The sequence below is a fragment of the Panulirus ornatus genome, chromosome 16, assembly GCF_036320965.1.
Source record: "Panulirus ornatus isolate Po-2019 chromosome 16, ASM3632096v1, whole genome shotgun sequence".
Lineage (NCBI taxonomy): Eukaryota > Metazoa > Arthropoda > Malacostraca > Decapoda > Palinuridae > Panulirus > Panulirus ornatus.
Window position 1 is genome coordinate 17,998,320 of NC_092239.1, and position 26,594 is coordinate 18,024,913.

Genomic DNA, 26,594 nt, shown 5'->3' on the forward strand with positions numbered 1-26,594 from the left:
ATGTATATATGCGTGTGAGGACGTGTATGTATATACATGTGTATGGGGGTGGGTTGGGTCATTCGTCTGTTTCCTTGCGCTACCTCGCTTACGCGGGAGACAGCGACAAAGTATAATAATAATAATAATAATAATAATAATAATAATAATAATAATAATGATAATAATAATAATAATGATAATAATAATGATAATTATATTACTATTATTATTATCATTATTTCTCTGGGGTATAATAGCACCATCCTTGTTATCTTGAGATTAAAAATGGGTCAGCGTGTTCTTATCTCTTGGCAAGGATGTGACCAGCAGTAATCTTATGTTCCCTGATAACAAGGCTGATGGCGTGTCTCTGGTGATTGTCTTCTCTGCCATGATTGACTAACAGACTACTTATTATTTTCTGATAAAAAAAATCCAACGTATGTGATGAAGTAGGTGCTACTGGTGATTATATATACTCTAGCCTTCACCACAACGGATCTACGCAGACAATGCCTATCATGTGAATTATCCAGGTTACAAAAGAGCGTGTCCCCCTAGATGATTTACTCGCTATAATAACGTCTGTGTTTATGTAAGGGTTTTATTTATGAGGAAAATATGAATAGGGTTACTGAAGTGTTTTCTTTGATGGGTGGGGACTATGTTGCGCATTGCTTGTATGATGGCATGTGTGAATAGTCAGCCGTCGGCTGCATGTTTGGTAAATATGTTTGTTTTTCAAACCCCTCTTGTAAATACTCGTGCCGTGCCAGACGCATGATATTTGTTTGTTTTTTTCACAGTGGCAGATTTCTTGCGGCGGCCATACTCATCCTGTGAGTGGTAGAGCAAAGAAAAAAAAGTAACGGGGGGATCTTTACTGTGACAATGGACTTTACAAGGTTGATCTGCGGAAGGCGTCATGTCCGTTTCAAAACGTTATCGTATCTCTGGCATACGACCTCGCGGCTCCCTCAGCAGGGGGTCGGTACCGGTCTCGGAGCCCCTGTTTATCAGCTGTGGACATAAACATTATTATTGTCTTGTGTCCTGCTGTTACTGCTGCTGTTCCTGCTCACACGAATGTACCACGTCTTGTTACTTGTACTACTGTAGAGGAGATTAATATGGTAAATCTTCGTCGTTGTACCAATGATAGACGTATGATGACGTGTGCATTCTTAGAATAGTGTGTGTGTGTGTGTGTGTAGTAATCATCGTGGTCTCCTTCAAGAGTTGTTTATCAACCAACACATGATAAAACATTTCTCCCGGTGGCGACATGTCTCACGACACTTGATCATGGTCGACTGAGTCTCACACCGGACGGGGAGGGATATTACGACACGATCGTTATAATTCCTCATGTTCGTTTGGTCAGTATATATCGCCCGCTACAGAAAGACTAAACAACATTGTTCTCCTTAATAATTAGTTTCCAGCAAGCTCGAATAATCCTTACTAGTAGATATATCACAAGACGTGGAGTATGTATTAGCTGAAGAGTTTACAGTGAGAATGTGTTTTCGAGTTTACAAGCTAATTATTGTTATCTTCTCCGTCAGATGAACAGATGATGGAAGCACGAGGGACAGATGAGGCCAAGACCAGGTTGTTGATGGTGGTTGGTGGCAGGAAACACACCCACAGGTACGTGCACAGAACACTTACTATCACGTATTTTTCTTTCCTTCTTTTCTTGTTTCGTGCCGTAACAGTATGTGTTCTTGATCTCTGACATTTTTTGTGAAATTTTTAATTAAGTACGTAAGCTGTATGTCCTTTCCTTATGATACACACACACACACACACACACACACACACACACACACACACACACACACACACGCATATTGTATTTTATACAATTCCAGAGCAGGTTATCTCCCTGTCACATATTTCTCTACTAGCTAACGGGACTCCGTGGTGTAGTGGTAAGCGTTAACAGCCATGAGTCATCAGAGTACGGTCAAGGGGGTTTGTACCAGCATGGGTTCCAATCTTAGACGGAGCAGTTGGCATACACCCTACCCAGGTGTTCATCCCTCCCTCGAGACTCATCGGTAGATGGGTAGCTGGCTTAAGATGGGGCTGTGCGTGTTTTGCATCCATACATAGGAGTAAAGGCATAGTTTATATATATATATATATATATATATGTTTTTTTTTTTTTTTTATACTTTGTCGCTGTCTCCCGCGTTTGCGAGGTAGCGCAAGGAAACAGACGAAAGAAATGGCTCCCCCCCCCCATACACATGTACATACACACGTCCACACACGCAAATATACATACCTACACAGCTTTCCATGGTTTACCCCAGACGCTTCACATGCCTTGATTCAATCCACTGACAGCACGTCAACCCCTGTATACCACATGACTCCAATTCACTCTATTCCTTGCCCTCCTTTCACCCTCCTGCATGTTCAGGCCCCGATCACACAAAATCTTTTTCACTCCATCTTTCCACCTCCAATTTGGTCTCCCTCTTCTCCTCGTTCCCTCCACCTCCGACACATATATCCTCTTGGTCAATCTCTCCTCACTCATTCTCTCCATGTGCCCAAACCATTTCAAAACACCCTCTTATATATATATATATATATATATATATATATATATATATATATATATGTATATTTATTTATTCTATTTATTTTGCTTTGTCGCTGTCTCCCGCGTTTGAGAGGTAGCGCAAGGAAACAGACGAAAGAAATGGCCCAACCCACCCCCATACACATGTATATACATACACGTCCCCACACGCAAATATACATACCCATACATCTCAATGTACACACACACACACACACACACACACACACACACACACACACATATATATATATATATATATATATATATATATATATATATATATATATATATATATATATATATATACACACGGACATATACATATATACACATGCACACAATTCACACTGTCTGCCTTTATTCATTCCCATCACCACCTCGCCACACATGTAATAACATCCCCCTCCCCCTCATGTGTGCGAGGTAGTGCTGGGAAAAGACAACAAAGGCCCCTTTCTTTCACACTCATTCTCTAGCTGTCATGCAATAATGCCCGAGACCACAGCTCCCTTTCCACATCCAGGCAACACAGAACTTTCCATGGTTTATCCCAGACGCTTCACATGCCCTGATTCAATCCATTGACAGCACGTCGACCCCGGTATACCACATCGATCCAATTCACTCTATTCCTTGCCCGCCTTTCACCCTCCTGCATGTTCAGGCCCCGATCACTCAAAATCTTTTTCACTCCTTATTTCCACCTCTAATTTGGTCTCCCACTCCTCCTCGTTCCCTCCACCTCCGACAAATATATCCTCTTGGTCAATCTTTCCTCATTCATTCTCTCCATGTGCCCAAACCATTTCAAAACACCCTCTTCTGCTCTCTCAACCACGTTCTTCTTATTTCCACACATCTCTCTTACCCTTACATTACTTAATCGATCAAACCACCTCACACCACATATTGTCCTCAAACATCTCATTTCCAGCACATCCACCCTCCTGCGCACAACTCTATGCATACCCCACTCCTCGCAACCATATAACATTGTTGGAACCACTATTCCTTCAAACATAGCCATTTTTGCTTTCGGAGATAATATATATATATATATATATATATATATATATATATATATATATATATATATATATATATATATATATTATATTTTTTTTTATTATACTTTGTCGCTGTCTCCCGCGTTTGCGAGGTAGCGCAAGGAAACAGACGAAAGAAATGGCCCAACCCCCCCCCCCCCCCCCCATACACATGTATATACATACGTCCACACACGCAAATATACATACTTACACAGCTTTCCATGGTTTACCACATCGCTCCAATTCACTCTATTCCTTGCCCTCCTTTCACCCTCCTGCATGTTCAGGCCCCGATCACACAAAATCTTTTTCAGTCCATCTTTCCACCTCCAATTTGGTCTCCCTCTTCTCCTCGTTCCCTCCACCTCCGACACATATATCCTCTTGGTCAATCTTTCCTCACTCATTCTCTCCATGTGCCCAAACCACTTCAAAACACCCTCTTCTGCTCTCTCAACCACGCTCTTTTTATTTCCACACATCTCTCTTACCCTTACGTTACTCACTCGATCAAACCACCTCACACCACACATTGTCCTCAAACATCTCATTTCCAGCACATCCATCCTCCTGCGCACAACTTTATCCATAGCCCACGCCTCGCAACCATACAACATTGTTGGAACCACTATTCCTTCAAACATACCCATTTTTGCTTTCCGAGATAATGTTCTCGACTTCCACACATTCTTCAAGGCCCCCAGAATTTTCGCCCCCTCCCCCACCCTATGATCCACTTCCGCTTCCATGGTTCCATCCGCTGCCAGATCCACTCCCAGATATCTAAAACACTTCACTTCCTCCAGTTTTTCTCCATTCAAACTCACCTCCCAATTGACTTGACCCTCAACCCTACTGTACCTAATAACCTTGCTCTTATTCACATTTACTCTTAACTTTCTTCTTCCACACACTTTACCAAACTCAGTCACCAGCTTCTGCAGTTTCTCACATGAATCAGCCACCAGCGCTGTATCATCAGCGAACAACAACTGACTCACTTCCCAAGCTCTCTCATCCCCAACAGACTTCATACTTGCCCCTCTTTCCAAAACTCTTGCATTTACCTCCCTAACAACCCCATCCATAAACAAATTAAACAACCATGGAGACATCACACACCCCTGCCGCAAACCTACATTCACTGAGAACCAATCACTTTCCTCTCTTCCTACACGTACACATGCCTTACATCCTCGATAAAAACTTTTCACTGCTTCTAACAACTTTCCTCCCACACCATATATTCTTAATACCTTCCACAGAGCATCTCTATCAACTCTATCATATGCCTTCTCCAGATCCATAAATGCTACATACAAATCCATTTGCTTTTCTAAGTAATTCTCACATACATTCTTCAAAGCAAACACCTGATCCACACATCCTCTACCACTTCTGAAACCACACTGCTCTTCCCCAATCTGATGCTCTGTACATGCCTTCACCCTCTCAATCAATACCCTCCCATATAATTTACCAGGAATACTCAACAAACTTATACCTCTGTAATTTGATCACTCACTCTTATCCCCTTTGCCTTTGTACAATGGCACTATGCACGCATTCCGCCAATCCTCAGGCACCTCACCATGAGTCATACATACATTGAATAACCTTACCAACCAGTCAACAATACAGTCACCCCCTTTTTTAATAAATTCCACTGCAATACCATCCAAACCTGCTGCCTTGCAGGCTTTCATCTTCCGCAAAGCTTTCACTACCTCTTCTCTCTTTACCAAATCATTTTCCCTAACCCTCTCACTTTGCACACCACCTCGACCAAAACACCCTATATCTGCCACTCTATCATCAAACACATTCAACAAACCTTCAAAATACTCACTCCATCTCCTTCTCACATCACCACTACTTGTTATCACCTCCCCATTTGCGCCCTTCACTGAAGTTCCCATTTGCTCCCTTGTCTTACGCACTTTATTTACCTCCTTCCAGAACATCTTTTTATTCTCCCTAAAATTTAATGATATATATATATATATATATATATATATATATATATATATATATATATATATATATATATATATATATATATATATATATATATATATAAAATTTGTATGTTTGAAGGAATAGTGGTTCCAACATTGTTGTATGGTTGCGAGGCGTGGGCTATGGATAGAGTTGTGCGCAGGAGGGTGGATGTGCTGGAAATGAGATGTTTGAGGACAATGTGTGGTGTGAGGTGGTTGGATCGAGTAAGTAACGTAAGGGTAAGAGAGATGTGTGGAAATAAAAAGAGCGTGGTTGAGAGAGCAGAAGGGGGAGTTTTGAAATGGTTTGGGCGCATGAAGAGAATGAGTGAGGAAAGATTGACCAAGAGGATATATGTGTCGGAGGTGGAGGGAACGAGAAGTGGGAGACCAAATTGGAGGTGGAAAGATGAAGTGAAAAAGATTTTGTGTGATCGGGGCCTAAACATGCAGTAGGGTGAAAGGAGGGCAAGGAATAGAGTGAATTGGATCGATGTGGTATACCGGGGTTGACGTGCTGTCAGTGGATTGAATCAGGGCATGTGAAGCGTCTGGGGTAAACCATGGAAAGTTGTGTGGGGCCTGGATGTGGAAAGGGAGTTGTGGTTTCGGGCATTATTGCATGACAGCTAGAGACTGAGTGTGAACGAATGGGGCCTTTGTTGTCTTTTCCTAGTGCTACCTCGCACACATGAGGGGGGAGGGGGATGGTATTCCATGTGTGGCGAGGTGGCGATGGGAATGAATAAAGGCAGACAGTGTGAATTGTGTGTATGGGTATATATGTATGTGTCTGTGTTCCCTCCACCTCCGCAAGGAGACAGACGAAAGAAATGGCCCAACCCACCCCCATACACATGTATATACATACGTCCACACACGCGAATATACATACCTACACAGCTTTCCACGGTTCACCCCAGACGCTTCACATGCCCTGATTCAATCCACTGACAGCACGTCAACCCCGGTATACCACATCGATCCAATTCACTCTATTCCTTGCCCTCCTTTCACCCTCCTGCATGTTCAGGCCCCGATCACACAAAATCTTTTTCACTCCATCTTTCCACCTCCAATTTGGTCTCCCACTTCTCCTCGTTCCCTCCACCTCTGACACATATATCCTCTTGGTCAATCTTTCCTCACTCATTCTCTCCATGTGCCCAAACCATTTCAAAACGCCCTCTTCTGCTCTCTCAACCACGCTCTTTTTATTTCCACACATCTCTCTTACCCTTACGTTACTTACTCGATCAAATCACCTCACGCACACATTGTCCTCAAACATCTCATTTCCAGCACATCCATCCTCCTGCGCACAACTTTATCCATAGCCCACGCCTCGCAACCATACAACATTGTTGGAACCACTATTCCTTCAAACATACCCATTTTTGCTTTCCGAGATAATGTTCTCGACTTCCACACATTCTTCAAGGCTCCCAGGATTTTCGCCCCCTCCCCCACCCTATGATCTACTTCCGCTTCCATGGTTCCATCCGCTGCCAGATCCACTCCCAGATATATAAAACACTTTACTTCCTCCAGTTTTTCTCCATTCAAACTTACCTCCCAATTGACTTGACCCTCAACCCTACTGTACCTAATTACCTTGCTCTTATTAACATTTACTCTTAACTTTCTTCTTTCACACACTTTACCAAACTCAGTCACCAGCTTCTGCAGTTTCTCACATGAATCAGCCACCAGCGCTGTATCATCAGCGAACAACAACTGACTCACTTCCCAAGCTCTTTCATCCACAACAGACTTCATACTTGCCCCTCTTTCCAAAACTCTTGCATTCACCTCCCTAACAACCCCATCCATAAACAAATTAAACAACCATGTAGACATCACACACCCCTGCCGCAAACCTACATTCACTGAGTACCAATCACTTTCCTCTCTTCCTACACGTACACATGCCTTACATCCTCGATAAAAACTTTTCACTGCTTCTAACAACTTGCCTCCCACACCATATATTCTTAATACCTTCCACAGAGCATCTCTATCAACTCTATCATATGCCTTTTCCAGATCCATAAATGCTACATACAGATCCATTTGCTTTTCTAAGTATTTCTCACATACATTCTTCAAAGCAAACACCTGATCCACACATCCTCTACCACTTCTGAAACCACACTGCTCTTCCCCAATCTGATGCTCTGTACATGCCTTCACCCTCTCAATCAATACCCTCCCATATAATTTGCCAGGAATACTCAACAAACTTATACCTCTGTAATTTGATCACTCACTCTTATCCCCTTTGCCTTTGTACAATGGCACTATGCACGCATTCCGCCAATCCTCAGGCACCTCACCATGAGTCATACATACATTAAATAACCTTACCAACCAGTCAATAATACAGTCACCCCCTTTTTTAAATAAAATCCCCTGCAATACCATCCAAACCTGCTGCCTTGCCGGCTTTCATCTTCCGCAAAGCTTTTACTACCTCTTCTCTGTTTACCAAATCATTTTCCCTAACCCTCTCACTTTGCACACCACCTCGACCAAAACACCCTATATCTGCCACTCTATCATCAAACACATTCAACAAACCTTCAAAATACTCACTCCATCTCCTTCTCACATCACCACTACTTGTTATCATCTCCCCATTTGCGCCCTTCACTGAAGTTCCCATTTGCTCCCTCGTCTTACGCACTTTATTTACCTCCTTCCAGAACATCTTTTTATTCTCCCTAAAATTTTATGATACTCTCTCACCCCAACTCTCATTTGCCCTCTTTTTCACCTCTTGCACCTTTCTCTTGACCTCCTGTCTCTTTCTTTTATACATCTCCCACTCAATTGCATTTTTTCCCTGCAAAAATCGTCCAAATGCCTCTCTCTTCTTTCACTAATAATCTTACTTCTTCATCCCACCACTCACTACCCTTTCTAATCAACCCACCTCCCACTCTTCTTATGCCACAAGCATCTTTTGCGCTATCCATCACTGATTCCCTAAATACATCTCATTCTTCCCCCACTCCCCTTACTTCCATTGTTCTCACCTTTTTCCATTCTGTACTCAGTCTCTCCTGGTACTTCCTCACACAAGTCTCCTTCCCAAGCTCACTTACCCTCACCACCCTCTTCATCCCAACATTCACTCTTCTTTTCTGAAAACCCATACAAATCTTCACCTTAGCCTCCACAAGATAATGATCAGACATCCCTCCAGTTGCACCTCTCAGCACATTAACATCCAAAAGTCTCTCTTTCGCGCGCCTGTCAATTAACACGTAATCCAATAACGCTCTCTGGCCATCTCTCCTACTTACATACGTATACTTATGTATATCTCGCTTTTTAAATCAGGTATTCCCAATCACCAATCCGTTTTTAGCACATAAATCTACAAGCTCTTCACCATTTCCATTTACAACACTGAAAACCCCATGTATACCAATTATTCCCTCAACTGCCACATAACTCACCTGTGCATTCAAATCACCCATCACTATAACCCGGTCTCGTGCATCAAAACTACTAACACACTCATTCAGCTGCTCCCAAAAGACTTGCCTCTCATGATCTTTCTTCTCATGCCCAGGTGCATATGCACCAATAATCACCCATCTCTCTCCATCAACTTTCAGTTTTACCCATATTGATCGAGAATTTACTTTCTTACATTCTATCACATACTCCCACAACTCCTGTTTCAGGAGTAGTGCTACTCTTTCCCTTGCTCTTGTCCTCTCACTAACCCCTGACTTTACTCCCAAGACATTCCCAAACCACTCTTCCCCTTTACCCTTGAGCTTCGTTTCACTCAGAGCCAAAACATCCAGGTTCCTTTCCTCAAACATACTACCTATCTCTCCTTTTTTCACATCTTGGTTACATCCACACACATTTAGACACCCCAATCTGAGCCTTCGAGGAGAATGAGCACTACCCGCGTGACTCCTTCTGTTTCCCATTTTAGAAAGTTAAATATACAAGGAGGGGAGGATTTCTGGCCCCCCCCGCTCCCGTCCCCTCTAGTCGCCTAGATATATATATATATATATATATATATATATATACATATTTTATTTTATTTATTATACTTTGTCGCTGTCTCCCGCGTTTGCGAGGTAGCGCAAGGAAACAGACGAAAGAAATGGCCCAACCCCCCCCATACACATGTATATACATACGTCCACACACGCAAATATACATACCTACACAGCTTTCCATGGCTTACCCCAGACGCTTCACATGCCTTGGTTCAATCCACTGACAGCACGTCAACCCCGGTATACCACCTCGCTCCAATTCACTCTATTCCTTGCCCTCCTTTCACCCTCCTGCATGTTCAGGCCCCGATCACACAAAATCTTTTTCAATCCATCTTTCCACCTCCAATTTGGTCTCCCTCTTCTCCTTGTTCCCTCCACCTCCGACACATATATCCTCTTGGTCAATCTTTCCTCACTCATCCTCTCCATGTGCCCAAACCACTTCAAAACACCCTCTTCTGCTCTCTCAACCACGCTCTTTTTATTTCCACACATCTCTCTCACCCTTACGTTACTCACTCGATCAAACCACCTCACACCACACATTGTCCTCAAACATCTCATTTCCAGCACATCCATCCTCCTGCGCACAACTCTATCCATAGCCCACCCCTCGCAACCATACAACATTGTTGGAACCACTATTCCTTCAAACATACCCATTTTTGCTTTCCGAGATAATGTTCTCGACTTCCACACATTCTTCAAGGCCCCCAGAATTTTCGCCCCCTCCCCCACCCTATGATCTACTTCCGCTTCCATGGTTCCATCCGCTGCCATTTCCACTCCCAGATATCTAAAACACTTCACTTCCTCCAGTTTTTCTCCATTCAAACTCACCTCCCAATTGACTTGACCCTCAACCTTACTGTACCTAATAACCTTGCTCTTATTCACATATACATATACATATATATATATATATATATATATATATATATATATATATATATATATATATATATATATATATATGTCACAGTCACTGGCTGGGGGTCTATTGTAGAAGATGGGCCACAGACGACGAAGTTGTACGAAGTGACTGTGCCCGTCATCAGCAATCTTGAATGCGAAGCCAAGTACTCTGCAGATGCCATAACCGATCAAATGTTGTGCGCTGGCCTGGACGAGGGTGGCAAGGACTCCTGCCAGGGAGACTCTTGCGGTCCCCTTTTCACTCCCGGTGACGGCAGCCAGAGTCATATGATACAGATCGGCGTAGTGTCTTGGGGTGAAGGATGCGCCCAGCCCAACTTCCCTGGCGTCTATGCTAGACTCTCCAAATGCTGGTGCCTCCAGTTTCTTTGCCATCTGAAGTTTGCATCAGCCTTCACTCCTGCCTGCAGTAGCATGCTTTCCGACATGTTTCATGAGCTCCTCTTCGCCAACGGAACTACCTTGGCCACCAGTGATGCTACTACGTTTGTGAATCAAAAACCATTGCAACACAAACCTCGCCAGGTGGTAGTGTCCCGCAGTGTATCGAGACAGACTTCCCCAGAACTTTTTTAAAGGGGAAGTAAATGTTTATAGTTGTGTTACTGGAGTGATAGTTTTCATACATGGTGCTTTGACAAGAAAATAGTGAAATTGGAAAAAATGTAGCTTAGACACTGAAGCTTATTGATACAGTGGTTAAATTGATGAGAACTACTATTGACTTTTGTGTAAATAAATTAAACATTTCCTTTTTTCCATAGCCAGAGGTTGAACCATTATGTGACGTTCATTTTTTCTTTTCATTTCAAGCTAGAAGTTTCAGTTTTCTAAATTGTTTCTTACATTTTTCATATGTATATATATGTATGTGTGTGTGTGTGTGTATATGTGCGTGTGTGTGTGTATGTGTGTGTATGTGTATATATATATATATATATATATATATATATATATATATATATATATATATATATATATATATATATGTATATTATCCCTGGGGATAGGGGTGAAAGAATACTTCCCACGCATTCCTCGCGTGTCGTAGAAAGCGACTAGAGGGGACGGGAGCGGGGGGCCAGAAATCCTCCCCTCCTTGTATTTTTTTAACTTTCTAAAATGGGAAACAGAAGAAGGAGTCACGCGGGGAGTGCTCATCCTCCTCGAAGGCTCAGATTGGGGTGCCTGAATGTGTGTGGATGTAACCAAGATGTGAAAAAAGGAGAGATAGGTAGTATGTTTGAGGAAAGGAACCTGGATGTTTTGGCTCTGAGTGAAACGAAGATCAAGGGTGAAGGGGAAGAGTGGTTTGGGAATGTCTTGGGAGTAATTTCATGGGTTAGTGAGAGGACAAGAGCAAGGGAAGGAGTAGCAGTACTCCTGAAACAGGAGTTGAGGGAGTATGTGATAGAATGTAAGAAAGTAAATTCTCGATTAATATGGGTAAAACAGAAAGTTGATGGAGAGAGATGGGTGATTATTGGTGCATATGCACCTGGGAATGAGAAGAAAGATCATGAGAGGCAAGTCATTTGGGAGCAGCTGAATGAGTGTGTTAGTGGTTTTGATGCACGAGACCGGGTTATAGTGATGGGTGATTTGAATGCAAAGGTGAGTAATGTGGCAGTTGAGGGAATAATTGGTATACATGGGGTGTTCAGTGTTGTAAATGGAAATGGTGAAGAGCTTGTAGATTTATGTGCTGAAAAAGAACTGATGATTAGGAATACCTGGTTTAAAAAGCGAGATATACATAAGTATACTTATGTAAGTAGGAGAGATGGCCAGAGAGCGTTATTGGATTACGTGTTAATTGACAGGCGCGCGAAAGAGAGACTTTTGGATGTTAATGTGCTGAGAGGTGCAACTGGAGGGATGTCTGATCATTATCTTGTGGAGGCTAAGGTGAAGATTTGTATGGGTTTTCAGGAAAAAAGAGTGAATGTTGGGGTGAAGAGGGTGGTGAGAGTAAGTGAGCTTGGGAAGGAGACTTGTGTGAGGAAGTACCAGGAGAGACTGAGTACAGAATGGAAAAAGGTGAGAACAATGGAAGTAAGGGGAGTGGGGGAGGAATGGGATGTATTTAGGGAATCAGTGATGGATTGCGCAAAACATGCTTGTGGCATGAGAAGAGTGGGAGGTGGGTTGATTAGAAAGGGTAGTGAGTGGTGGGATGAAGAAGTAAGAGTATTAGTGAAAGAGAAGAGAGAGGCATTTGGACGATTTTTGCAGGGAAAAAATGCAATTGAGTGGGAGACGTATAAAAGAAAGAGACAGGAGGTCAAGAGAAAGGTGCAAGAGGTGAAAAAGAGGGCAAATGAGAGTTGGGGTGAGAGAGTATCATTAAATTTTAGGGAGAATAAAAAGATGTTCTGGAAGGAGGTAAATAAAGTGCGTAAGACGAGGGAGCAAATGGGAACTTCAGTGAAGGGCGCAAATGGGGAGATGATAACAAGTAGTGGTGATGTGAGAAGGAGATGGAGTGAGTATTTTGAAGGTTTGTTGAATGTGTTTGATGGTAGAGTGGCAGATATAGGGTGTTTTGGTCGAGGTGGTGTGCAAAGTGAGAGGGTTAGGGAAAATGATTTGGTAAACAGAGAAGAGGTAGTAAAAGCTTTGCGGAAGATGAAAGCCGGCAAGGCAGCAGGTTTGGATGGTATTGCAGTGGAATTTATTAAAAAAGGGGGTGACTGTATTGTTGACTGGTTGGTAAGGTTATTTAATGTATGTATGACTCACGGTGAGGTGCCTGAGGATTGGCGGAATGCGTGCATAGTGCCATTGTACAAAGGCAAAGGGGATAAGAGTGAGTGCTCAAATTACAGAGGTATAAGTTTGTTGAGTATTCCTGGTAAATTATATAGGAGGGTATTGATTCAGAGGGTGAAGGCATGTACAGAGCATCAGATTGGGGAAGAGCAGTGTGGTTTCAGAAGTGGTAGAGGATGTGTGGATCAGGTGTTTGCTTTGAAGAATGTATGTGAGAATTACTTAGAAAAGCAAATGGATTTGTATGTAGCATTTATGGATCTGGAGAAGGCATATGATAGAGTTGATAGAGATGCTCTGTGGAAGGTATTAAGAATATATGGTGTGGGAGGCAAGTTGTTAGAAGCAGTGAAAAGTTTTTATCGAGGATGTAAGGCATGTGTACGTGTAGGAAGAGAGGAAAGTGATTGGTTCTCAGTGAATGTAGGTTTGCGGCAGGGGTGTGTGATGTCTCCATGGTTGTTTAATTTGTTTATGGATGGGGTTGTTAGGGAGGTGAATGCAAGAGTTTTGGAAAGAGGGGCAAGTATGAAGTCTGTTGGGGATGAGAGAGCTTGGGAAGTGAGTCAGTTGTTGTTCGCTGATGATACAGCGCTGGTGGCTGATTCATGTGAGAAACTGCAGAAGCTGGTGACTGAGTTTGGTAAAGTGTGTGGAAGAAGAAAGTTAAGAGTAAATGTGAATAAGAGCAAGGTTATTAGGTACAGTAGGGTTGAGGGTTAAGTCAATTGGGAGGTGAGTTTGAATTTAGAAAAACTGGAGGAAGTGAAGTGTTTTAGATATCTGGGAGTAGATCTGGCAGCGGATGGAACCATGGAAGCGGAAGTGGATCATAGGGTGGGGGAGGGGGCGAAAATTCTGGGGGCCTTGAACAATGTGTGGAAGTCGAGAACATTATCTCGGAAAGCAAAAATGGGTATGTTTGAAGGAATAGTGGTTCCAACAATGTTGTATGGTTGCGAGGCGTGGGCTATGGATAGAGTTGTGCGCAGGAGGATGGATGTGCTGGAAATGAGATGTTTGAGGACAATGTGTGGTGTGAGGTGGTTTGATCGAGTAAGTAACGTAAGGGTGAGAGAGATGTGTGGAAATAAAAAGAGCGTGGTTGAGAGAGCAGAAGAGGGTGTTTTGAAATGGTTTGGGCACATGGAGAGAATGAGTGAGGAAAGATTGACCAAGAGGATATATGTGTCGGAGGTGGAGGGAACGAGGAGAAGTGGGAGACCAAATTGGAGGTGGAAAGATGGAGTGAAAAAGATTTTGTGTGATCGGGGCCTGAACATGCAGGAGGGTGAAAGGAGGGCAAGGAATAGAGTGAATTGGAGCGATGTGGTATACCGGGGTTGACGTGCTGTCAGTGGATTGAATCAGGGCATGTGAAGCGTCTGGGGTAAACCATGGAAAGCTGTGTAGGTATGTATATTTGCGTGTGTGAACGTATGTATATACATGTGTATGGGGGGGGGGGGGGTTGGGCCATTTCTTTCGTCTGTTTCCTTGCGCTACCTCGCAAACGCGGGAGACAGCGACAAAGCAAAAAAAAAAAAAAAAAAAAAATATATATATATATATATATATATATATATATATATATATATATATATATATATATGTATATATATATATATATATATATATATATATATATATATATATGTATATATGTATATATATATATATATATATATATATATATATATATATATATATATATATATATATATACTCAGACTACCATCAGGCACCCCGAGAATCGAACCCCGGGTCATCAGTGTGACAGACAGCCAGGTAGCCTAATTAACCCCGACCCAAGTTGGTAACCTTGCATCTACCAGCGTGGGTGGACTGCTCGCTCTGCATGATGACACGAGGTTCAGTTCTCGGGTTCCTGGTGGTAGATAGTTAACGTCCGAAATCATGCATGTGTAAGTTGAATGTTTGAGATACGTATTTTAAGAGAAGAGGCAACACGTTTTGAAGTTCCGTAAACTCTCTCCCTTAACACACAGTGTACTAAAACACACGCACCTACATATGGGGCGCCATTAGTGTAAAACTTCCTCCTTTCCAGTACAAATACGTATTTACAAACAGATAGGGCACCATCAGGGTAAAACTTCCTCCCGTCCAGTGCAAATACGTATTTACAAACAGATGGGGCACCAATAGCGTAAAACTTCCTCCCTTCGTCCAGTGTAAATAAGTGTATTTACTGACAGATGAGGCACCATTGGTGTAAAACTTCCTCGTACTTACAAACAGATGAGGCACCATTAGTGTAAAACTTCCTCCCTTCGTCCAGTGTAAATAAGTGTATTTACAAACAGATGGGGCACCATTAGTGTAAAACTTCCTCCTGTACAGTACAAATACGTATTTACAAATGGATAATTACAATGAGACACGCCACAATGGTGACTAAGAACACCATGTATTTGATAGTAATAGGACACGCGCATTCACCGGTGCTTAATATGTTCCTATGCATAATTAGAATCCCTGTAATCATGAGGGAGTACATGGAGGATACATGAGTATTCTAATATATAGATCCATTCAACAGAGTATATTGTAGTAGTGGCTAGAATTGTACGTTGAAATGGAAGAGTTTGTACTTCCATTGGTGTCATAATCATGATCAGTTATCAGTTACCTCAAACATTATGGCTTTTATATACGTATCATCTTTTTTTAACGTTAATACGAATTTTGTTCTGCGATGGTAAGTGCTGAACCTTGAGCACAAAAGGAAGTCTATTGATGTGCAGACGACTGTAAATTACGTTCCTCTGAAGCGATGATTGAGGTACGTCTCACTCGGTAGATATGTCATGAGAATTAACTACCTGCCTCGGTGTATTAATGAGACGATTTATACGTAATTGAATTATGTAAATACGTAATTAAATTATGTAAATGGTTTGGTTGATTTTTTTAGGAAGGGGGGTATGGGGTGTGGGTCTGTATGCAAGGCAGGGATTTGCTGCTTGAGGACGACGGTACGACCCTTGAGCTGGACGGTACGACCTTCAAACACGACTTTACTTACTGCCCTGAAGTATGGTGGGCTGGCCTGGGTCGTACCGTTGTTCGCAAGGTTCGAAACTTGACGTTCAAGGTTGCTGCCATCGCGCTCAAGACTCATACCACGGTACACGAGGTTCGTACCCTCATGCCCAGTGATCGTACCGTCGTGCCCAGTGATCGTATCGTCGTGCTCAGTGATCGTACCGTCGTGCTCAGTGATCGTACCGTCGTGCCCAGTGATCATACCGTCATGCTCAGTGATCGTACCGTCGTGCTCAGTGATCGTACCGTCGTGCTCAGTGATCGTACCGTCGTGCTCAGTGATCATACCGTCATGCTCAGTGATCGTACCGTCGTGCTCAGTGATCGTACCGTCGTGCTCAGTGATCGTACCGTCGTGCTCAGTGATCGTACCGTCGTGCTCAGTGATCGTACCGTCGTGCTCAGTGATCGTACCGTCGTGCTCAGTGATCATACCGTCATGCTCAGTGATCGTACCGTCGTGCTCAGTGATCGTACCGTTGTGCTCAGTGATCGTACCGTCGTGCCCAGGGATCGTACCGTCGTGCTCAGTGATCGTACCGTCGTGCCCAGGGATCGTACCGTCGTGCTCAGTGATCGTACCCTCGTGCTCAGTGATCGAACCGTCGTGCTCAGTGATCGTACCGTCGTGCTCAGTGATCGTACCGTCGTGCTCAGTGATCGTACCGTCGTGCTCAGTGATCGTACCGTCGTGCTCGGTGATCGTACCGTCGTGCTCGGTGATCGTACCGTCATGCTCAGTGATCGTACCGTCGTGCTCAGTGATCGTACCGTCGTGCTCGGTGATCGTACCGTCGTGCTCAGTGATCGTACCGTCGTGCTCAGTGATCGTACCGTCGTGCCCAGTGATCGTACCGTCGTGCTCAGTGATCATACCGTCGTGCTCAGTGATCGTACCGTCGTGCTCAGTGATCGTACCGTCGTGCTCAGTGATCGTACCGTCGTGCTCAGTGATCGTACCGTCGTGCTCAGTGATCATACCGTCGTGCTCAGTGATCGTACCGTCGTGCTCAGTGATCGTACCGTCGTGCTCAGTGATCGTACCGTCGTGCTCAGTGATCGTACCGTCGTGCTAAGTGATCGTACCGTCGTGCCCAGGGATCGTACCGTTGTGCTCAGTGATCGTACCGTCGTGCTAAGTGATCGTACCGTCGTGCTCAGTGATCGTACCGTCGTGCTCAGTGATCGTACCGTCGTGCTAAGTGATCGTACCGTCGTGCCCAGGGATCGTACCGTTGTGCTCAGTGATCGTACCCTCGTGCTCAGTGATCGAACCGTCGTGCTCAGTGATCGTACCGTCGTGCTCAGTGATCGTACCGTCGTGCTCAGTGATCGTACCGTCGTGCTCAGTGATCGTACCGCCGTGCTCAGTGATCGTACCGTCGTGCTCAGAGATCGTACCGTCGTGATCTGTCGTTCATGTAATACTTAAACACGATGATCGTAAAACCTTTTTTTTCTTTACAATGAAAATCATATGTAGAATTATTTTTTTTGTTCAATGTAATGTAGGAAACCTTGTCTCATATACATACCAGACTATCCCTGACCACAAGCGCACAACTGTGGCTACAAACACGTCTCCTGATCACAACCATTCGAGTAGAGCCACAACCACACGCATATAGCCGCAACTACACACCAGCCCTAGCCATAACCATACATGTATAGCCATAACCGCACACTAACCCAGACCGAAACCACTCAGATATAGCCACAACTTATACGTATCGCACCAGTATAGCCACAACCGCAAACAGCAACCCTGACCACATAACCGCAATCACACATCTACCCAGACTACAACCTCACAAGTATTGCCACAATCGCAAACTGTAACCCTGACCACATAGACACAACCACGCGCCGACACTGACCACAATCACAAAATTATAACCACACCCACGCATCTACCCTGACCACAGTCTCATAAGTATAGCCACAACCACACGCCAGTCCTAACCACAACCACAAAAGTATATCACAAACTCACAGGTATAGTCGCAACCACACGCCAACTATGGCCACAACCATACATAAAGGTAGACCTCAACCACACAGGAAACATAACCAAGACACACCAAACCTGGCCGTAACACCTCACATTAAACATCTCTCCCCAGCTTAATATATACGTACTTGCGCGAGCGTCTTCTCCACCCTAACGTGGTGCCGGACACCGTAATAAAGTTATGCTCTCCAGACGTGACGCAAGAAGCAATCTGGCCGGCAGGAGGGCTGCAGAAATAAGCTCCTTCGCAGAATCCATTATGACCATAAATAACTTTCTTACACCCAGAGAGCAAGAACGGTACGTGCGCTGAGGACGTGTATGGTGTTCGATCGATCTTGAACATCACAAGAAGGTGTTCAGGCCTTTTTATTCTGTGCTTAATGACGACAGTCGATAGGCTTAAATGTCCAGTGACTAACCAATGAGCCAATCACCCTGAAGTGCTAGGCAGTGACAAATACTTGCAGGCGTTGTTTGGTAAGAGGACTTGGCAGACCTAAGGAGAGGTCAGTTTCACGGTGGGTGAGAGAGAGAGACACTATGTGTAACAAGCCCAGGTTTCTGGTGAGGTTCTCCTCTGCAGGAGGTGTTTGTGGTCTCCGGAGTAGAGTAGGTTGTCGTATCTGGAACCAGCTTCTTGGAGCGGGGCGGCCTACATCTGGAAAGGAGTATTTTTTTTTCTTGACTTTGCGATGGAATAGGGCTGTATCTAAGAGGCAGGTGCGAGGAGTGTTTGGAGTTGGGGCAGGCTATATATGAAGGTGGCTACTTGGAATGACTGGAGTGGAGTTGACCGTATCTGAAGGAAAACTCTAGGTGGAGTGTTTGAGGTGATACCAACACGTTATCTGGTGGGAGGTTGCTGGTGGCACGTGGTCTACTGACCCCTAGGTCTTGACAGTGACAACACAAGATCCCCGGCGGTTCCTGAAGATATAGTATGTACTTGAACCTCGAGTTCTTTTTACCCCCGCTTTCTTACCTTCTTATCTAAAAGGCTTTATTCCTCTTACGAGACGTAGACAAAGTGTTTACCTCACCCCGGCACGAGTAAATGGTCTGAGGTTGATACAGTTGTGGTCTTTGCTCTTACTTCTGCTATTATTGTAATCTGTAATGCACATCGTATCACGCATGCTTCACTTTGATCTTTGGTCCTTCTCATTATTTTCGTGAATTATTCCTTTTTGTCTCTTCATCAGAACCTATTTCTGTGTAGTTGTTTTTTTCTTGCTGAGGCTTCGTTTGTGTACGAATATCATTAGCGTTCCTGCTTGCCAAGTGGTCTCCGGTCTTGCACCTGCGTCTTTGTGTTTGTGGTCATATTCTCTTTCCCACAGTAGACCCCAGCGAGCGCACGTTATAGACTGAGGTGACGTATGATGTCGTGGCTCATACAAACATCAGGTTAGTTCGGCCCGTCTCTTGGTATATGTATATATCAACGTCCAGTGAAAAGTCCTGCCGTCAGGAGTTCTTGAAAACTGTGAAAGACATCCAGTTGAAAGTTTCACACGTCCAGCTAGCTGTTCAGCGATTCTCCTCTCATAAATATCCTCAAGACTCTGTGTCTGTAGGTTCCCTCGCAGAGTCTTGTACAGTGAGGGGCTTACTGGTTCTGACCTTTCCCCCATCCTCACACGATCTGTGACAGTTGATCAGTAGAAACAGTTGTTATATACAATGGAAGATGTGCTCCGTGCAGGAATTTAATCCCCATACTTGTCATTTGTTATCTAGTGGTGAGAATATATATATATATATATATATATATATATATATATATATATATATATATATATATATATATATATATATTATCCCCAGGGATAGGGGAGAAAGAATACTTCTCACGTATTCCCTGCGTGTCGTACAAGGCGACTAAAAGGGAAGGAAGCGGGGGGCTGGAAATCCTCCTCTCTCATTTTTTTTAATTTTCCAAAAGAGGGAACAGAGAAGGGGCCAAGTGAGGATATTCCCTCAAAGGCTCAGTCCTCTGTTCTTAACGCTACCTCGCTAACGCGGGAAATGGCGAATAGTATGAAAAAAGAAAATATATATATATATATATATATATATATATATATATATATATATATATATATATATTATTTCGGGGAATAGATGAGAAAGAATATTACGCATGTATTTTCTGGGTGTCGGTCGTAGAAGGCGACTAAGAGGTGCGGAAACGGAGGACTGGAAATCTCCCCCTCCTGTATTACTTTCCAGAAGGAACAGAGGAGGGAGCCAGATGATCTTTTACCCTCTAAGGCTCAGTCTTCTATTCTGGACACTACCTCGCTCACGCGGGAAATAGCACACGTGTATGGGGAAAAAAAGAAAATGTACATCATATATATATATATATATATATATATATATATATATATATATATATATATATATATATATATACTTATCTGTTTATTTACTTGTTTATATATACGCAGTGCGTAAGTACTTCAGGTCAAAGGCCGCTCCATCATGATAGGCAAGGGTAGCCCCGTCCTTAAGTGGTTTAACGCCACTCGAAGTTTAATCACGTGTACCAAGGTCATGGAAGCCTTGTCCTGAAGGCTTCCCCCTTCATGGAGATATAGTATCAGCAGCAGAGGGTCGGTACACGTGGTAGTATAGCCGCTGTACTGTGGTAGTAGTTCCTGTGATCCTTGTGGCGGTCAAGAGTGGCTGGCTGGAGCCCCAGTAGGACCCGTCGCCCTTCCTGCTCTGCCCGTTTTCTTCCTCACCACCGCACGTCCATACATCCCGCCCACACCATTCACACACACACCCTCCTCCCTCCCAGGCTTCTTCACCCCTCTGATACCTCTCCCTCCAGTCGACAGTTTGGATACGTTACCACCCAAGACAACCACCAGCACCATCACCACTACCACTATAACCACCACTACCGCTACCACTATCACCACCACTACCACTACCACTATCACCACCACGACATGTGGTAGAGACGACGATCCGTACGTTGCTTCATTAAGTTCTCACTTCCCGCTCATTTTGCATCCATATCACTCGTACTGCAGAAGGTACAGAATAGTGCTATACGATCCGTCACTAAGAATAAGAATACCATAGATTGAAATCCTTAAGACGAACATCATGACACACACACACACACACACACACACACACAGTCTGCCTGAGGTTACGTAAATAAGGCACCGAAATTACATCACCAGCAAACCCTCTCACACGTCATACATCTGTTTCTTCCCGTTTGACACTGCTCTCTACCCGCTTGTGTCTCCCCTCCTAACGACGCCACACAAATAAAGACAAAGAAGAACTCCTGCCCGTGACAGGTCGCCACCCACCCCTGCAGGGTTACCACACGAGGAGGTAAGTTACTGTAGCAGGTGCAGGGGTGGAGGTGTGCCTCTGCATCATGTCCTCGGGGAGTGGGGAACACCTTGCCACGCCATGCTGCCACCACCACAGCAGGACATGGCCGGGGGGAGGAGTCGTACTCCACTTTCATCTGAGGGGCGGGAAATGAGAAGATACAAATGTTACTTAACTGTAAGTAGCCATGTGTTGAAGATGACGTGGGGAGGAGGAGGGTGAGGAGGAGATAAGCTCCCTCTCACAGCTGGAAGGGTGACGAGCGATAGCATCCCGTCTGCTGCTGTGCCTCTGTTCCACCTCCTGCCTCCCTGTGTGACCTACTCCGGCAGCCTCATGCAGGGCTGAAGGTGGGGTCAACAGGCACCTCCCGTGAGGCCAGGTGGTTGCCTCTGCGCTCCCGCCACCCTGAGTCCTGCTTTACGATCCCTTCCACCATCACAGGCTGCCTTGAAAGGACCCACTGGTCTAGTTTTGTTGGCATGTCATTGTATTCACCTTTTGGGTTTCATTGGACACACACGCACACACACACACACACACACACACACACACACACACACACACACACACACACACACACACACGCGCGCGCGCGCGCAGGCACAAGCACAAACGTGTCTGGCTTTTTCTGGTAGAGGTGGTCATAAGCGAACTGGGCCAGCCGAAAAACAGAGGGCAATATAAGTCTCCCAGGCCGGTTCCTTCCAGGGTGGTGGACGCTAATATAGCCATTGAGAGTATTAACTTCGGGAGGAGATGGGCCGGCGCCCCGCAGACCAAGGAGGCCTCTAGGCGAAGATGGGCGGGGAGGGCCCGCTGTTGTGCAGCACCTGGTGGGTCTTTGCTTAGAGTACATGGTAGTTGAGAGTTCATGGTAGCCGGAGCTGTATGGTTGCAGATAGGTTATGGTAGCTGTGAGTGTATGGTGGTATCTGTTGATTTATGGTCGCCGGGGGTGCATGTGAGTGTATGGTAGCTGGTGATTTATGGTCGCCAGGGGTGCATGTGAGTGTATGGTAGCCAGGATGGTGTGGTAGGTGAGGGCAGTGTGATTGTGTATGTTTGCCTGGGGTCAGGTAGGACAGGTGGGAGAGAGACAGTCCAGGTTATCAGTAGTAACCTTGACTTGGTCCCTGACTGAACACTACAGATAATGCTGTTCCTCTCTCCAGAGATAACTCAGGAGACGACCACCACAGTGTGTGTGTGTGTGTGTGTGTGTGTGTGTGTGTGTGTGTGTTCCCGCACTCACTGGCAAATGCACTTTGTGTGTATGTATGCCTGCGTGCGTTTGTTGCTGTGTGTTTGTTTGTTTATGTGCTATGATGTGTGTGTGTGTGTGTGTGTGTGTGTGTGTGTGTGTGTGCGCGCGCGAATATGTGAATATGTGTGTGTGTGTGTGTGTGTGTGTGTGTGTGCGCGCGAATGTGTGTGAATATGTGTGTGTGTGTGTGTGTGTGTGTGTGTGTGTGTGTGTGTTTTATGGTGCGGGTAAGGAGCTGACCGCCTTATTGGACATCTTACCGAACAACAAAATCTGTAAATCTCGTGGGTTAGCACTTTCTTGCCAACTGTTTTTGTATCGCGTTTTGTCCTGAGTGTGAAGGAAAGATTGGCTCCTATGATGGAAAGACTCTAGGTCCTATGAAGGAAGGACTGCCTGGGTTCTATTAACGGAGGACTCTCTAGATCCTATGAAGGAAAGACTCTGAGTCGTGTGAAGGAAGGACTCTTTAGGTCATATGAGAAAGGACTCTCTGGGTCCTGTGAAGGAGAGACTCTCTGGTTCCTATGAAGGAGGGACTCTGGTTCCTATGAAGGAGGGACTCTCTGGGTCCTGTGAAGGAGAGACTCTCTGGTTCCTATGAAGGAGGGACTCTCTGGGTCCTGTGAAGGAAGGACTCTCTGGTTCCTATGAAGGAGGGACTCTCTGGGTCCTGTGAAGGAGAGACTCTCTGGGTCCTGTGAAGGATGGACTCTCTGGTTCCTATGAAGGAGAGACTCTCTGGGTCCTGTGAAGGAGAGACTCTCTGGGTCCTGTGAAGGAGAGACTCTCTGGTTCCTATGAAGGAGGGACTCTCTGGGTCCTGTGAAGGAAGGACTCTCTGGTTCCTATGAAGGAGAGACTCTCTGGTTCCTGTGAAGGAGAGACTCTCTGGGTCCTGTGAAGGAGAGACTCTCTGGTTCCTATGAAGGAGGGACTCTCTGGGTCCTGTGAAGGAAGGACTCTTTGGGATTTGTCATACCTTTCCTTTGACCAGTGCAGAAAACCAGATCGTAGAAATGTATTTGAATAACGATGAATCAGATTTAGTCTCTTCCCGTGAGCGGTGACGGAACGACCTTTGAACACAATGGCACGACACTTGACCCTTGGGTATGATGGCCTTAAGGGCCAGGTCATAGGCCGGACGATTACACTGAAGGATCACACCCTCATGTTAAAGGGTCGTACCGTCGTCCTTAAAAGGTCGTGCCTTCCTTCCCAGGGGATTGGTCTCGTCGTACTCACTGGTCGTACCATTATGCTGAAGACGTTAACGGCCTTCGAGGAGCAATGTACAGAAGACGTTCCCTGCTTCCGCTCACGAACGCTTTTTGGCAGACCTGGTCCCCTGTGACGTAAACATGCACGAGGCAAGTGCGACACCTCAGCTAGGTCGTAGTATGTATGTATATATGTCAGAGGAAAAACACGAGGAAAGCGTAGCAATGAGAGACAAGATACCCATATCATCCCTGCATCCTTCTTCATGATGATGATGATGATATCCAGAGAGGAAAGCCGTGGTTCTTCCCCCACACCTGCTGTGGTTCTTCCCCCACACCTGCAGTGGTTCTTCCCTCACACCTGCAGTGGATTTTCCCAACACCTGCAGTGTTTCTTCCCCACACCTGCAGTGTTTCTTCCCCACACCTGCAGTGCTTCTTCCCCATACCTGCTGGTGGAGAGAACTGGATAAACCTGGCATGAAGGTGGAGGCGCAAACCTGCACGTGCGAGCCCACTAGATCAGGATTGACTGTCCCGAACTCCACTTTGGTCAGATATTGGGACGACCGGATCACGGCGCTTGATCCTGATTCCCGCACTCCGGGTGTGTGCGCGCAGACTACGAGCGGACGTGTCAGCAATGCCTGGCAGCTGTGTTAGAACACCAAGTAAAAATATCTAAACCCCTTGTCGAAGTAAGTTAATGCAATGTGTCAAGTGTGTTTGAGCTACAGGCAAAGGGTGTCTGAACCCCAGTGTCTCCGTGTCCACGGGCAGGTGTGTCCGAACCGCAAGATAATCACATTGGGCCCGAAAAACAAGTGTTTAGGAGAACCTATACCACGACACAGGAAATATACACTTTACTTCTGACTCACAGTTTATCTCTAGCTTGCGAAAAAGACACGAAATATTAGGGTGATAATGTGTGTCATGACTCTCAACACGTTGTGTCGTAATTGTTATCAAACTGATGACGTTCTGGGAAAGATGTATCATTAAGGGAACCACTTCTTTGACCCTTGACAATATTGGGACAAATTGCTTTGGTTAAATGTTGAGTTGAAGTGGTACTCTGTTCTATGCTTTAGTGTGGTGTTTTATCAGTGGAGGTGCATGTCGTGGTGTAAGCTCCTTCAGGCTCCACTGTCAGTCGTCAGTGGAGGGTAACCCCAGCTGTAGACTACTGTAGACTCACCGAGTCTCATTAGTGAGGGTAGTTCCTGGTCTAGGCTACTGTTGACTCACCGAGTCTCGTTAGTGGCGGGTAGTTCCTGGTGTAGACTCACCCAGACTCACACAAACGTATTCATCACTGGAGGACGGATTACGATGAATCATTATGATTTATGAGCGGTGGACAGTTTATGATGCCGTCCTGAGGAGAGCAGTTTGTGGTACAGACTCATCTCTGGCTCCTGGTGTAGGTGCTTTGGGCGTGGCTCCTGCTGTTGACTGGATTGTTTGTGGGTTAGGCTGTTTGAGGATGGCTCCTCGTACAGACTCGTCAGCTGACGCGAGTGGTGCAAAGTCGGTTGGGTAGGGTACTACGGGGTGTATTCTTTTTTTAGATATACATATTGAGGGATGCTGTGTCAGTAGGCTTCCCTGATCACTCACCATTCGCTGTCATAGACGCACACCGAGGAAGCAAGAGTACGAGGGGCAATGTCGTGAAGATATTGATCCTCGGAAGCACCAGTGGTGTGAAGATGAGAGTCTTGAAACGGACGAGTGTAACGAAGAAGAATCGTCGGAAGCACCAGTGACATGTGCTTCACTCCAGGGGAAGGCAGTCCTGGACACGAGCGTACAGTTCTCTCCTCCGTACAGCTTATCGTCCTGCAGGACTCAGGTGGGCAGACTCCTGTTGATAGGAGAGGAGTTCCTCTGGGATGATCAACCAGGATAACGACGTGAAATGAAGCTGTGACATGAATATGATGGAACCTCACATGACTGAATTTTTGGTCGGGGTTCATGCATGAGCCTCCTGCGGTCTATAGGACACGGTTGAAGCAAGGCTGTGTCTACTCATCACCTGCAAAAACCCTCCATTTGGACATTTTCTCCCTGCAGAAGATGAGTGCGTCTACATGCAGGCCCAAACCAAGAACTCCAAGGTGCTGCCTGATGCTCCAAATATACTTCGTTCAGGCCATCCGAACTGGCGCTCAATGTTTGGCCTCGAGAATGGGGAGAAGTTAGCATGACGTGCAACAGTCAAGAGCTCTGATGATGATGATGATGATGATGATGATTAGAGTCCGTCAG

At 45.1% G+C, this 26,594-nt stretch overlaps 1 protein-coding gene across 2 annotated transcripts in view; it reads left to right on the forward strand.

The window, feature by feature from the left end:
- Positions 1 to 991: 991 nt before the first annotated feature.
- LOC139754179 (substance-K receptor-like) overlaps positions 992 to 26,594 on the forward strand; it is a 52,735-nt gene continuing 27,132 nt past the window's right edge. The window contains exons 1-2 of one of the 2 annotated variants that reach the window (XM_071671371.1): positions 992 to 1,115; positions 1,551 to 1,635. In XM_071671371.1, the coding sequence (XP_071527472.1) occupies positions 1,559 to 1,635 (77 nt within the window). In that variant the 5' untranslated portion in view covers positions 992 to 1,115; positions 1,551 to 1,558. Of the gene's footprint in view, positions 1,116 to 1,291; positions 1,362 to 1,550; positions 1,636 to 26,594 lie in introns of those variants that run through there. The other variant, XM_071671370.1, reaches the window with a different exon arrangement.